Genomic DNA, 14,515 nt, shown 5'->3' with positions numbered 1-14,515 from the left:
CTGATTAACGCCCAGGCCAATTCTCTTAAACTAGATACTTGAAATTTTGACTTGTGATGTAAGGTCAAAGGAATAGTGCACACCGTGAAACAATTTAGTGAGAAGTAAAAATATCGTAAACAACACATATCTTTCCAAGAACACATTTTACACGTTTAAAATGAATGAACATAGTTGGTACTCATAAAAGTTAAATATTTTAGTGCATTTTGAACCCTTTCAGTGTTTCGTTATTACAGAACTAAAAACTTCTGTAGTTTCTGTCTCGGTAGTTTCTTCCAGGCTGCGAGGACCGAATATAAAAGTATGAAGTTTTAATAGGAATACAAAAGCACCAGGTGCAAGGGGAGTTCCTTTTCTATGATGTCCATGAAGTCTAAATAAAAATCGATCACGGAGCTTTACATAAGACTTGATTTAAAGGATGCATAGGCTTCGAACAGCGTCGGCTTTCAACAACAAAATTAGCGGCACTTTATCGTTTATTATTCTTTAGCACTTCGCTCTGGAAGAATTATGTCCTACCTTAGATCTACATAAGATTACCTCACCGGAAACCGAACTTGGTATCATGCAGTTAGTACCCTTACACATTGAAGAAACATATAGTGTTTTAAACTTGGTTAAAAACTAATCTTATTTATAGATTGTAACAATATTATCGTTCATTTACTTAGATCTTGGTTGACCATTGAAATTTTGGCTAGTCCTGAAATTTAATACAGAAGCCTTATAGATGAACAAGAAGGGTTTGTACTTAAAATCTTAGAGAATGTTTTGTTCAGTTGTCTTTTGATTAATTAATTCATTCAAATATTGAAAATTGGGATGAAATCGAATTCTTTGGGGAGGCAGATGCTCGTAGGCTTGACTTCAAATGTAATTATTTTTATCAATGATTTGAGATAAAAAAGCACATTTATATAAACGTAATGTAAAACCTTCGATTAGTTTTATGTTTGCTGGTCAAATAACGAGCATGTTGAATTCAAACTCAGTGTTTTAACGTAGGCCTATAACCAACCAAAAGGAGTAAATATTTACTGCATTGGCATTGAATGCCCGTTTCAATGTTATAGCCTTCAATGACTTAATGTAGGTCCATGGCCAGCTAAAAGGAGTAAAACATCAGCTCATTGACTGTTCTATCTTTTCATTAACGGATCGCATTGAAAGAGTATTTAGATAAACATTTCAATGTAAAAGTCTCCAATAGCTTCACATAAGCCTATGGCCAACAAGATGATCATCATCTGAATTCAAACACTGTTACTATTAACTTTTCATCAATAGATTGCATTAAAATGGTCCTCAAATAACTTTATAGAGCCTGCAGGATTGTCCGGAAAGTAATGAGACAGGGTCCAGAAAACAAAATTTATTGATCCAATTGGTATAACTTGCTAAAATTCTTCAAAGTACTTTTCTTGGCTATAGATACGCCGCTGCCAGCGCGATTTCTACGCATCATACGTCTCCTGGGAGTCAGCTTCCAATAACCCCCTCAGAACGCCTGTCGTTGCTGCTTAGATGGCCAAAACATCGTTAAAACGGCGACCTTTCAACCTTTTTTTTAAAGCTTGGGGAGTACAAAAAAACCCACTAGACTCAAGTTGGGACTGTATGGTGACTGCGGCAACGTAGCAACACCGATTCTAGCCACTAATGACGTTCTAAGGAACATGGCGTGACACGATGCGTTATCTTGATATATCTTCCAGCAATTGACGATTTCCGGTCGGACCCAATTGAATCTTGTCTCGTAGACATTTGAGGGCTTCCACGTAGTAAACCGCGTTAACAGTCTTCCTTTGAGACAAATTCTTTGTGTACCACTCCTTTCTTGTTAGAGAAGACAATGAGGATTGTCTTAATCCTGGACTTGGACATCCTTGCCTTTTTGGGACGCGGGACTCTTTGGTGTGCCACTAACGAAGTCCAGTTCATTCCCCATTTGCTTCAACATTTAACGGGAAATATCAAGTCGTTTTTTTTCTTTTGTCTATCATCCAGCACTTTTGGCACCAGCTTCACAAAAGTCTTGCACATGCTCAAATTTTCACTAACAATTTCGTATACTAAACATTAGGGAACCTTACGACTTCCTTTCGTACTATTTGCCATTTCAAAATGTATTTTCTATGTGTTAAGTAAATGTGTTCATTGTTGCGTGAGTCCAGTTCTTACTTAAAATATTTATATTCCTATTTTCTTCAAGGCACGGTAAAGCCCTCTTAAGTCTCAGCGAGTTTGGACGGGCGAGAGAAGAGTTGAAACGTGCTCAGCGTTTAGAACCTCATAACAAGGATGTCAATGCAGCGTTAGAAAAGGTATGTAACGAAAATAATCACATTTTAGTTCTTTCGTTTATGAGAGAGAAAATGATTTCATATGCAAGAAACTAATCATCAAGTATGTGTTTAAAAAATATTGAATACTTTAAAAAAGTACGTTTAAACTAACTAACTCTATGGCCTATGGAACCCGGAGGTTCAGTGCCGCGTTCACAAAAGCTCTCCACTGACTTCTAAGCTAATTGCATCCAGTTTCTACTTTGTATTCCTATCTCTGCGAGATCCATCTTAATATTGTCCTCCCATCTGCGCCTAGGTCTTCCTAATGGTCGTTTTCCTATGAGTCTACCAGTCAAGACTGAAAGCGTTTCTACTTTCTTCCATTCTAGAAAAAAGTACGTTTACATATATAAATAATATACGCGAAATATATTTGAGATACAAAACACACATCTTTATAGGTTCCAAAGAAAAAGGAATGTCGTAAGGAAACATTTAACCTATATTTCATTTCATTTTGTGCAGTATCTTTGCAGCATCTTAGAAAAATAAAATAAAAATAAATTAAATAAAGAAAACCAAGAAGGGATTTTTACGCGCCTCAAAAGATGTTCCACGAATTAAGACAGAATGTCAGATCAACTATATATATACACAGATGCTTATCAATTTAATGGAAACGCCAAGCTTCGTTGGCAAATTGATGGCGTTCGGTTATGTGGTACAAACGTAACAAAAGTGGCAAATGTTATTGAATGTATCGCGAAGGGCAGGTCCAAGGTGATGGTTTACGAAACCCATAGTAAAACCACATCAGCGAAGAGGAATAATGGTCGGAAGAAAACCCTCAATGACTGGTCCCACGAGCATCAGAGTGGGTTGTCACTCAGCTATTGCGTGACTACAGTGCAAGCGAGGGAGGAACTCAAGTTTTACCTTCCATAGCCTGTATTGAGAATCATATTCCGACATGGAAACAAATCGACATAACATGGACATACAGAGTCGGGGTGCACGGACAAAACTGCTAATGAAGTACCATAACGCTATAACACGGCCTCAGTTGTGCCATAAACATGCAACATGGATTACTAATGATTGGAAACGTGTGATATAGTCAGATGAGTCATCGTTCACCTTATTTGAAACCCAGGACTGATTTATATGTGACGGACGCCGAAAGTAGGATATGATCCGCAGCGTCTTCGCTCAACTGTGAAACATGACAGCAGTTCGGTAATGGTGTAGGCCATAATGTCCTTTTTTGAGTCCTGTGCTGACGCTTATCGGCTGCGTCACTGCCCGTGATTATACTGCCAGACCATGTGTATCCTATAGTTCGTATGTTATTTCCAGACAATGATGCCGTATTCCAGGATGATAATGTGCTCATTGACAGCTTGAGCTCTTGTGGCGTAGTTTGATGAATATCGAAGTGAAGTTAAACTCATCGTCTGGCCCGCCCGTTCCCGGGACCTTAATTGAAAGTCCGAAGTTCGTTTCAGAGACACCAATCCGTTGCAGTTTCCACCCCCATCCTCTCTCACGGAACTTAATCATGCTCTACACGTGGAATAATGAAACATTACACTTGCTAACATTAACGACCTCTTGGAGAGCGAAAAATGGTCTAACGCCCATATTAATGTGTTAGGTTGCACTTATTCAGGTGTTTCCATTAAATTCATAAGCACATATAGAACAAAGAAAACGTTGAGAAGCATCCAAATGCGCACCAGCTGGAATGCAGCTTTACATGATAGTATTAAGTTGTAAGTACAGGGAAAGTTCAGTAGAGGAACGGATACAGTAGATCGGTAGGAAAGCAGGACAGCAAAGGAATGAAAGAAAATTTTTCTAATGTAGGGAAAAAGAATTGAAAATGAAAACCAAAGAAATTAACGAAAAATAATAAATAAGAGATGAGGCAGGATAAAAAGTATGTGGGAGGAATAATCGTAAGGAATATGTAACATAATAATAACAGCAGATATATCAACTAATTACAAAGGTATGAAAAACATGGCAGAGATTGCATAAATATGTCATTTAAACACTATACCAAAGTTTTTATAATGATTGTTGTTTTCCTTTGCTTTCATAACATTACAACAACAGTTTTTGCTAGTTGTATAAGCAAGTTCTCGCAGTTATATAATTTTAAGCAACGTTGCAAACTTACCAATCTTCGTTATGTCTCCGGAACAATTTAGATATTAAATTGGTGCAAACATGTTTATGATATTTCCGGAACGGTTTTAAATATCAGATTGACGCAGAGGGCATTATGTATGATCTTTACATCTATTAAAAATATCAATGTGATTGGGGATGATGAATAAAACCTTTTCGAAATAAAACCTTTTCAGAAAAGTCTGATAATACTATTCGACATGAAAGATGTGCATTGTACAGGACGCCTCACTTGGGTTGTTACTGTTAGAGGCCTCGGAAATTTGGATGTTTGCTATTCTGTAATTTCCTTAGTGCGTAACTGAATAATAAATGTGGTATTATATGTTTTCGTTTGATATGTAGATTTGAAATATGTAATAATTTGTTGTAGTGCCATTTGAAAAATACGACTTCGTTGGGTTGGCAGACTGCTAATCTGGTACTAGAGGATGTCAAACAATCCGCCGATATTTGATTCGTATATATATATATATATATATATAATTTATTAGTTTAATAGGTACAAGGGCATTTCAAGATAAATGATCCACTTGCATAAGTACACGAACAAAAAATTAATAACTTCGGCAAAATTTTATACCTGGTAACACTAACTCTGGGTGGGTAAAAGTTTGTATCTTGTATGGAAGTGACTCCACAAGGTATTGCAGGTATGCTACATCGATGTAAATCCATTCGCTCATCAGTAGATCACATAGTTAAAGCAAAGTATGGGGATGACTATAATTGCATTACATCCGCATCTCAAAGTAGTCCCACAGACGTTCGATTGTCTTTATAGGGAACTTTGAAGACCATACGAAGTAGATTGTGCTGGACTGTTCCTCAAACAGCAGTTGTCATCATGGAAAATTGGTATTTTCGATGTATATTCATCATAAACATGTGAAGACAAATGACAACACTCGTCCTTGAGAACACCATCAGAAAATCTCGTCTAGATTGAATTTACTCTCCAGACAATCCGAGTGAAGTGTTTTCGGTGCACTTCACACCTTGCATCATTGGAATATCGACCAAAACGGCTCGTCGGACCAGCTAAGTTTTAACTCCATTACAGTCATGTGGCTGTGTTCTTGAACACTGTTTTTCTTGAAGTTTCTTCCGGAATGTTTTATCGTAAATTTTTTTGGAATTGACCTGCATTAATGGACTGCAACAATTCCTGTCATATTTTTTTTCTCCTTTCTTTCTTCGAAGCGTAAATTTCGTCTGTGTTCTCTCCGGGATAGGATCTTTTTGTGACTATAGTTCTGATGGTATTTTGCATGTTCGTCTATTCCCTGTAGACGTGTTGGGCAGTCCGCTTTGCTACACCAACACTTCATTTACTGTGTGCCCATGGGAATACCCGAATACAGTAGCCAATTTTGGCCACCCTGTCACACTCGGCTTCTATCCATATTGGCGAGTTGTTTCCATACCACTGACTAGCACACTCACTCGTTAACTGCAGTGGACAATAATACTCTTAAAATTCGAATAATAGACTTTTCAGATATTCATTATTCGGATAACGAACAATGGTTCAAATATTGAAAACAAATAACAAAAGAAAAAATATTCGAATAATGTTAATAGCACTGGTTAACATATGCCGCGTTTGTATAACAATCGAAATGAGAAAAAATGAAATGAAATTTTCAGTTTTACGTCCCACGGTTATGCCGGTTAGGCTAAAGGAGACAGTGATTATGAGAAATGAATGAAATGGAGGAATGCAGAAAGTGGGAGGAAACGGGAGAACCCCAAGAAAACCCACGAGCACGGTGTTTTCCACCACAAAGTCCACAGGCGCGAGCTGGGATCGAATCAGTGACCCCAAGCACCAGAGGTGAACACTCTACCACTGAGCCGCCGTGCCCCCCAACAATAGAAATGAATTAGCATTGATCCGGAAAAGTGAAGTTAAAGTCAGTTAATTTTACCGTAACTCGCATTCACTTCACTATATACTAGCTTTTCTAGCCGACATACTAGCTTTTCTCATTCTGTCTGGAGTGAGGGTGAAAAGAATGCGATCCGCATGGTGTATACCTACGCACTAGAATTGCATATAGACTTCCCCATTTATTTACTCTTCATACTCGTAATTAATATGAAATGAAATCTTTAAGCTTTACTTCCCACGGTTATGCCGGCTAGGCTAAAGGAGACGGTGATGATGAGAAATGAATGAAAAAGTGGGAGGAAACAGTAGCCCGAGAAAACCCACGTACACGGTGTTTGTCCACCTCAAAGCTCACTTGGCGCGAGCTGGGATCAAACCAAGGACCCCATGCACCAGAGGGAACGCTCTACCACTGAGCTACCGCGGTCCTCTCTTCATACCCTTATTGAAATACATGGGAACACCATATGATAGTATAGGAATGGAATAAAATTTGTAGGTGTGCTCTCCATGGTTATACCGTGTTGGTTCAAGGAGACAGATATTAACTATAAGGGAATTCTACAATGTTGTTAGCGTATAATGAAAGAATATTTAAAAATGAGACTACCAGTTGATATATCTAATTTGGCTGAACAAAATAATGTGAATGTCAATTCTCATGTGTAGTTTTCGAGAAAATCTAATTTCTAAACCTAAAACTTGATGCTGTAGGATAACCGTGCCTTCTATTAAATTGAAATGAACACTGAAGCTCCCTCTACTAGTAAGACGACAGTACACAGTATGGTTAAACTCATAATTAATGCCAACCCTAATTTTTGTTTAATTTAATACTGTGAAAAGATGATATATCAATCAGTAGACGATATGTTTGGGGCTTTTGTCCACTTGCATAAAATGAAATATTTGAGGGAGGATAAATTATGTAACTTAACATTGTTTTTTTTTTTTTAAAAAAAAAAAAAAGAAAAGAAAGAAAGATTGTGGTCATCTAATGGTAGTGAGTAAATAGTGATCAGTGACACCGCATGATGTCTCTCTTGATAGTCTACTACTGTGTCATCTAGCAGGAGTTTTGTGAACTCGTTGAACTGATGTTATACAACTCAGCCAGGAGACAGTTGCATTTGCGGTTGTGAAGTCAACGAGAATAGAAGGATATGTAGTTTCAGTAAAAAGTAAAATAGAAATTCTATTCTTTGTTCAGATGTAGTATTCTTTTGATAGCATGAGTGGATAATGAAATTTTAAGTTGTATCTAGTCCATATCAGCATACATTAATAAGTTATCTTTACTCATAATTACTTAGATTTTTCCTCTTTATTTTTCTTTTTGTTTGTAGTTGTCTATAAGAATATTGGGTTTGATTGGGGATATCTTATTAGTTATGGCCATATGGGCTATTAGTATATCAATTAAATGAATTCAGTAAATTTGCATTATAATCCCAATTGAATAGTTAATTACTTGGAAATTATAACTTTAAAAAAATGTGTAAATTTAATGATTAACTCATATGCTTGTTAAAACATAGATATGAGCACTACACCTAGTAATGGACGTTTCCGATATCTTACAGAAAGACTTATTCTTCGTTATCATAACTTTGTATGTTAAAGGTATTGATTTGTTGTTGTCAAATTTGCAGTTAAATTTTGTTGAAATGTTTATTGAAACGTCCACTATTTAAAAGTGAAGTTAATCATACCTCTATCCAACATATTCATGTTGCTTAATAACCATATTAAACTTATATGGAATTTCCTCTAGTCCCATTCCGAGGCCACACGAGGAAGTAAATATAAAGTGCTTGGGCTCAAACTCCGAAGTATGTTACTTTTCTTACGTGAAATTTTTTTCAAACAATCGACCAAACTAATTTTCGTGGCGCTAAAAGTGTGTCGCTCTTTGCCATTGATAATTTTTATTCTGGAGCATATAGTTTGTTTACGTACTGATACGTTTAAAAAAAGCACTAGCAAATCGTATCTATTTTCTTTTTGTGTTCTAACAGCGATGCATATATTCTTAACAGTGATGTACGTATTGCTTGTAATTTTATACAATGAAGATCGTGTAAGAAAACGGGAAAACTCCGATAAAACCTCAGACGCCTCGTCTCCAGATGGAGATGTTTGCTTCCAGAATATAAATGGCCTGGAATCGAACCAGGGCACTTCAAGAGTAAAACACGTTAGTAGGATGTGAAATCTTGTTTGACTCCAGTCGAGTGCTTTCTTGGGATTTATAAATAATGATCGAACTCGTGCTCTATTAAGTCATATAAAAGAAGCAAAGAACAGAAGTGCCTATACCAGTGTCGCCAAACTTATGAAGCTTCTGAACTACCAGCCAAAAGAACTGTTGTCAACTTAAATTTTAAAAATCTTACATTTGTTTATTGGTAACCCTGATCAAGGTTAGGCAACCAGAGCGTTAACGCAATCTGCCGAGAATGTCCCCGCGAATTATTAGTAGCTCGCGATCGGCGGTTTGTTGATTACTGACCTATACGTAGTACTGATGCTAGTTTTATATAATACTGCAACAAAGTGAACTGTCATTTAAGGATAGGAATTTTAAAAGAAATTATATTTATATTGTTGCCTGATTATCCTACTTACGTTGTTGTGTTTAAGGGGAAAATAACGATTGTATCTTTTTTCTTTTTTTAGCTTGAGAAAAAGTACAAAGCATTTAAGCATGATGAGCGAGAAATGTATTCTAGAATGATGGGAAACATAGAAAAGGGACCAAACCAAACCTCAACAAACAAACAGGTAAAATATTTTTCGTTCGTTGTATTGTGTTCTAAAATTAGCTATGCTTTTCAATCAGTAAAAGTAAGAAGATAAACTTTCGTGTTATTTGTGCGGCAATTTTTTCGTTAATAAGGTCACATTGATGTATATAATTTTAACTTAAAACTTGTCTGTAGGTCTTCGCTGGTCTGTCATAGTAGTACCATTCCGTAAGAAGATTAACAAAAAATCAGACTTGTTATTGAATTAAAATCCCACTGGAAAGTCGGATCGAAAAAATAAGAACTAAACTCATACTGAATGTATAAAAACGACAAAATATGTATATATCCAGGAAAGGAATGGTTAAAACAAAAAACAAAAGTCAAAGAAAGGAAGTTTGTACATAAGGATATTAGAAATTTCGTGAAACATGAAACTAGATACAATAAAACGGCCTATTTTAGTATTTCAGTATTTTTGTGTTTTTAGCACACTGCGTTAATTTAAAATCGTATGGAACACCTGTAAAAAATTTAGTTTTTTTGCACTACTAATGCCAGTTATTTTATATATTTTTGATAATACAGAAAAATTACATTGTACAAGAGAAATGCAATTTAATAACAGAAAATATTATTTCAGAAAATGAAAAATAATTATTCCGTAATTGGGATCTGCATCATTAATTAGTCTTAATGTCTATTCTCCCGGTACACTACTGGCTTTGTCGCGGCACACAGTTTGAAAATGGCTGTAACAAAATATAAATGAAAAGTCCTGTCATCAATTTACATGAAATAATGATGGATTAAAAAAAAAAGTTTAAGGTCCATGATTATGCTCCAAAACTAAGGGAGATGGCGATGACGATAATGAACGAAATGGTGGAATTAAAAAAAAAACGTGGGAGGAAACTGAAGAGCTTCGAGAAAATCCATACATATACAGAGTTTGTCCATCACAAAGCCCTCTTGGCGAAAGCTGGGATCGAACTAGGAACCCCAGATGTGAGCGCTTTACCACTGAGTCATGGAGAGATACTGTGATAATAATTTCCAGTTAGGTACCCAAAGTCAAACAGTATTGGATGTTGCCAGTACTTGAATGGGTCAACGTTGCAGTGATGTCTTCAGAGCGTTATAACACAAGCTCACCTATCTCTTGGAGAACGTAACCTCAACTTACGGAATCTCACGGTATGACAACCCGACAGTCCAACTCAAACCAGGATCCCCAGGCCAACAAGGGAGAGGCTTGGATCCTGTCCCTGCGTAGTTCAACCGACGTCCAACCAGTCACCTCCTGGACCCAAGGGCATAACTTAGTCGTCGATTTGAAGGTATCCCCGGTAGGGATGACATGGTCCCAGTCCTTGCCTACTTCATTTAACGGAAGAAGTACATCACACATTACCGGTACCGATGATGTGTGCATTTTTAGATATTTCGCGGCGTCCAGATTGGGGTGTGTCACTAGCATAGCCTTCGGTAGTATATGTAGTTATTTTTTTAAATAGCTGTCCTCCTGGTCTAATCGCTAGCGCATATCTCTTTGGTGCACGTAGTCCTGGTTCAATTCGCGATGGGAGAAATTTAATTTCACAGTCATTCACATTTATTAATCACCCAGCTCTAATAGTCTAAAGTGCATAAACTAAAATTTCATTTAATTAAGTAATGTAAACATTTAATTTCATTTGTATGCTATCTAAGCTAGCACAATGCTTTGTTCGTGAGTAAAATTAAATTCAACAATGGCAGCTCGTTCGTATAAGATCGGTCTACTCGTTCGTTATTTAGTCCTATTTAAAACTAGGTCGGTTCCAAATTGTAAAGCAAAGCATACGGTAAAAATGTTTTCAATCCAAGTATGTATGTAAACATGTTTCTAAATCTTGTGTAGTTTCGAAGTAACAACCGAGATTGCCAGGTCTCTCAGCCCTCCTGATTCCTACATCCAGTTATCTTAAGCATATTGTATACAGGCATAAACAAAGAAATTTAGCTTTTCTGAAAGAAAATCTGCGCATAGAAATTAGTTGTTTTTCTCAAGAAGCTTCAAAGAAAGTTAGGAAAAGGGTGGTTTCGCGAATTCATTACTATCGTGACAATGAATGATGGGCAAATACCCAGTGTTATTTTCCAAATGTATAATCCCATGTATAAACTTCTCATATCTATAAAATATCTGTTATAGTATAAGATGCTTTAGTAATAAACAAAACACGGGTTTACCACATTTGCAACACCTAGTATAAGAATACAAAACAATCAGGATTCATATAAATTGAGCGAAACGTGACTTGTGTTTCTTCGTACCTTCAAGGTCTGGAAAGGGAAACAAAAATAAAAAAATAATGTCCACATGTATGATACTATATTGCCCTCCATTAATAAGGAAAATAGGTCCCGCCTCAAGAAAAGTCATTTATGCTTTGTAGTTTCTTGTTTTAAGAAATCCATAATATCCTCATGTGCCTGTTCCATTCCTTCGATTTTAATTTTTATTTATAATCATTTTTTCCTTGAGAACAAACATAAAATATTTCCAAATTCGTATTTAAGCGTAATAAAAACTACAAGTTCTACACACTTAAAAGTAAGTTCTTGTGCTTCTTTCGACTTCGTTAGGCTGGAGCTGAGAATTTCAGGTTCGTCCTCAAAAAGTTTCTGCTGCAGTTAGATTTTAAATGGATGCCACTTATTTGCAAGTGGAATCCATACAATTGAAATCTGACTGATCTCTGGTTCTGTTGACAGACAGCATGTACTGTGCGTTGGACTCTGTACATTCTGCCAAGAGCATTGTTAATATTTCCTCATCAATAGCACTTTAGCCCTACAACTACGAAGCTTGTCAGCATTTCTTGTTTCACGCAGTTCGACTGTTAAGGATGTTTGAAAGAGATGTGAAATTAATGACTTATTTGGAGCTTGTTAACATCAGCTGCTCCGTTTCCCAAACGTTAGGATTGTTTTTAACTTCTCGTTTGTTGGCTGAGAGCGCTCAAGCATTAGATACGTGAAACGTGATTACGTAAATGAGTTAAAGGGAACATTCTAGTGTTACATGATACGGGAACTTTCTAGTATTACATTGATACCCCTTTCCATTTAAGAAAATTGACCTTGATCCAATATGGCAGATTTTGGGATGACAGCTGTGAACCGGAAATACCCTCATAATAAAGTACTTTTGCCAAAAAAAAATAGTGAATATACACAGTAAAAGTATGTATACTAAACTCTTTTCCCAAATGCTTCATTAGATAGGGGAAGAAGCAGGAAGAAAGAGAACTTTGGTTGTGTAGCATCCAGGTAGTGGCTGTGTTGAAATTTTGAATCACATGGTATTATTATTACCAAGCTGAAAATAATTACTAAACGAATGAGAGGTGGGTGTTGGAAGAGTGATAGAATGAAGTAGTAATAAATGAAAAGGAGAAATCGTATAGAAATAATATAAGAAAAGAAGAATTGAAAAAAAAGTACAAATTTATGAAGATATTAATCAAAAATATTAATTTAAAAAATATAATTCTAAAAATATATCACTTTACGAAGAATAATGAAAATAATAGGAAATAATGCAGCGTAAAAACCGGTAATTATTTTTTTTCAACTACTGCCGGTTTGAATATTGCTTCCGTAATCGAACTCGAGTCTTAACTTTTGACCCTCTACTCTGCATACTGAACCAATTTGGTAGTGATCCATCAAGTAATCCTTAAGCATGTTTTCTTCTTGAGGATGGACGGAGAACTGAGTTCTGGTCAACCAGTCTCTTGAACAAAGTTTGTTCCTAATTGTAGTATTTTCGCCTACAAAATAAAAGTTATTTCCTGTAGACTTGAGTTGATTTTGAGTTTAGCGTCCCTTTCAGTAGCGAGGCTATATGAAACGGGACCTACCGATTAACGTGGAATTCGAACCACATGAGCTCCTGCCGGAATCGAACCCGGCTCTCCTATGCCAAAGGCGCGTACGCTAACTGCTTAGCTACGAAGGAGTTCACCTTGTTTCCCGTTTCTGTCCTCACGAAGATTCAAAGAAAAAAATATATAGACTGGCAGAAAAATTATTCGTGTCAGGGATTTTAAACAAATGTTCAAGGGGGCATTTTTGTCAGCGTTAGATCTGTGGTACACCCCCGTCAATACGCACACTGGGAAGAATAAACTCTGTAACCTATTGTAGTAACACTTTAGTAGCATTTATGTACCCTTAGAAAAAGAAAAATACTTAAATTATTCATTTCCTTAATGTTTAGGAAATCGTCAAATACAAATGGCAGTCAGCTAGCGACTTTCTCTAATGCATGACTTCTGAAGAAGAAAGAAGGAAAAATGAAATCTTTCAGTTTTACGTTCCACGTTCATGCTGGCTAAGCTAAAGAGACTGTTACGATGAGACATGAATGAAAAGGTGGAATGAAGAAAGTGGGAGGAAATGGGAGAACCCTGAGAAAACGCGCACACATGGTGTTTGTCCACCACTGAGCCACCGCGGCCCTAAAGAAAAAGGAAATGAATCTTAAAACAGAAACTGTAAACTAAGAACAGCGGAAAAGTTTAGAATCTCAAAAGAAAGAAAGGAAGAACTAAACACGCACGGCTATTGAAAGAAACTGTGAAACTATCTTTTCAGTTGTAATGATAGCGAGGAACCCTCGTATTTTTTTTAACGATTTTCTTTGGATTAAAAAGCGTGTGTGTTTCCTTTAGCTAAAGAAAATTTTCTGCATTTGCCAAGGTACTTTTGTCTTCTGAAAACATTGCATTAAGTAATGGAATAGGACTGAATATTTTAAACAGAAAGCAACAAGGTGTGTTGGGAAGCCTTCAATTTTTTTTTCTTCTTTTTTATGACTTCCTATCCCCTCCTATTACTTTGAGTGCGTTGTTGCCAAACTCACAACTTTAAGACTTACAAAAATTAAGGAGTTCAATTATAATTTGGGGAAGTGTACAAGAATGATGTAGAAAATATATATAATTTGACGTAAGGATTAGTACATAGTAAATCTCCGACATCCGCAACAATGTATTATAGTTTATATTAATTCATATGTATAATATATATATTTATAACAAAAACAATAAGACCAAACAGATAGTGTACTATACAAACCAATAGAATACTAACATAAGAGATCAATGCCTTTCCACCAAACTAATCTATTGTATGTTAACATTACGATGTAAAATATATCGTTCATATCCACCATAGGCATTGCGTATTCTGCCCTTCTTGGCAGGTCACTTGCTGCAGTAATATTGTAATTGTACATTGTAATTGACTGTTGTAATTAGATTTTCTGATAGTTTAATGGATTCCTTGTCAGTTACTATACATCGTTACAGAATATAATTTCACTTGGCGTTCCG

The 14,515-nt window shown here is 36.2% G+C and overlaps 1 protein-coding gene across 1 annotated transcript in view; it reads left to right on the top strand.

The window, feature by feature from the left end:
• Nucleotides 1-14,515, top strand: part of LOC145686875 (inactive peptidyl-prolyl cis-trans isomerase FKBP6-like) — a 45,680-nt gene that overhangs the window by 27,075 nt on the left and 4,090 nt on the right. The window contains exons 6-7 of the mRNA XM_081760548.1: nt 2,219-2,330; nt 9,061-9,165. Coding sequence (XP_081616674.1) covers nt 2,219-2,330; nt 9,061-9,165 — 217 coding nt within the window. The remainder of the gene's footprint in view (nt 1-2,218; nt 2,331-9,060; nt 9,166-14,515) is intronic.

The sequence above is a fragment of the Thermobia domestica genome, chromosome 1, assembly GCF_964235325.1.
Source record: "Thermobia domestica chromosome 1, izTheDome1.hap1.1, whole genome shotgun sequence".
Classification (NCBI taxonomy): domain Eukaryota; kingdom Metazoa; phylum Arthropoda; class Insecta; order Zygentoma; family Lepismatidae; genus Thermobia; species Thermobia domestica.
This window is presented reverse-complemented; position numbering and strand designations above follow the sequence as displayed.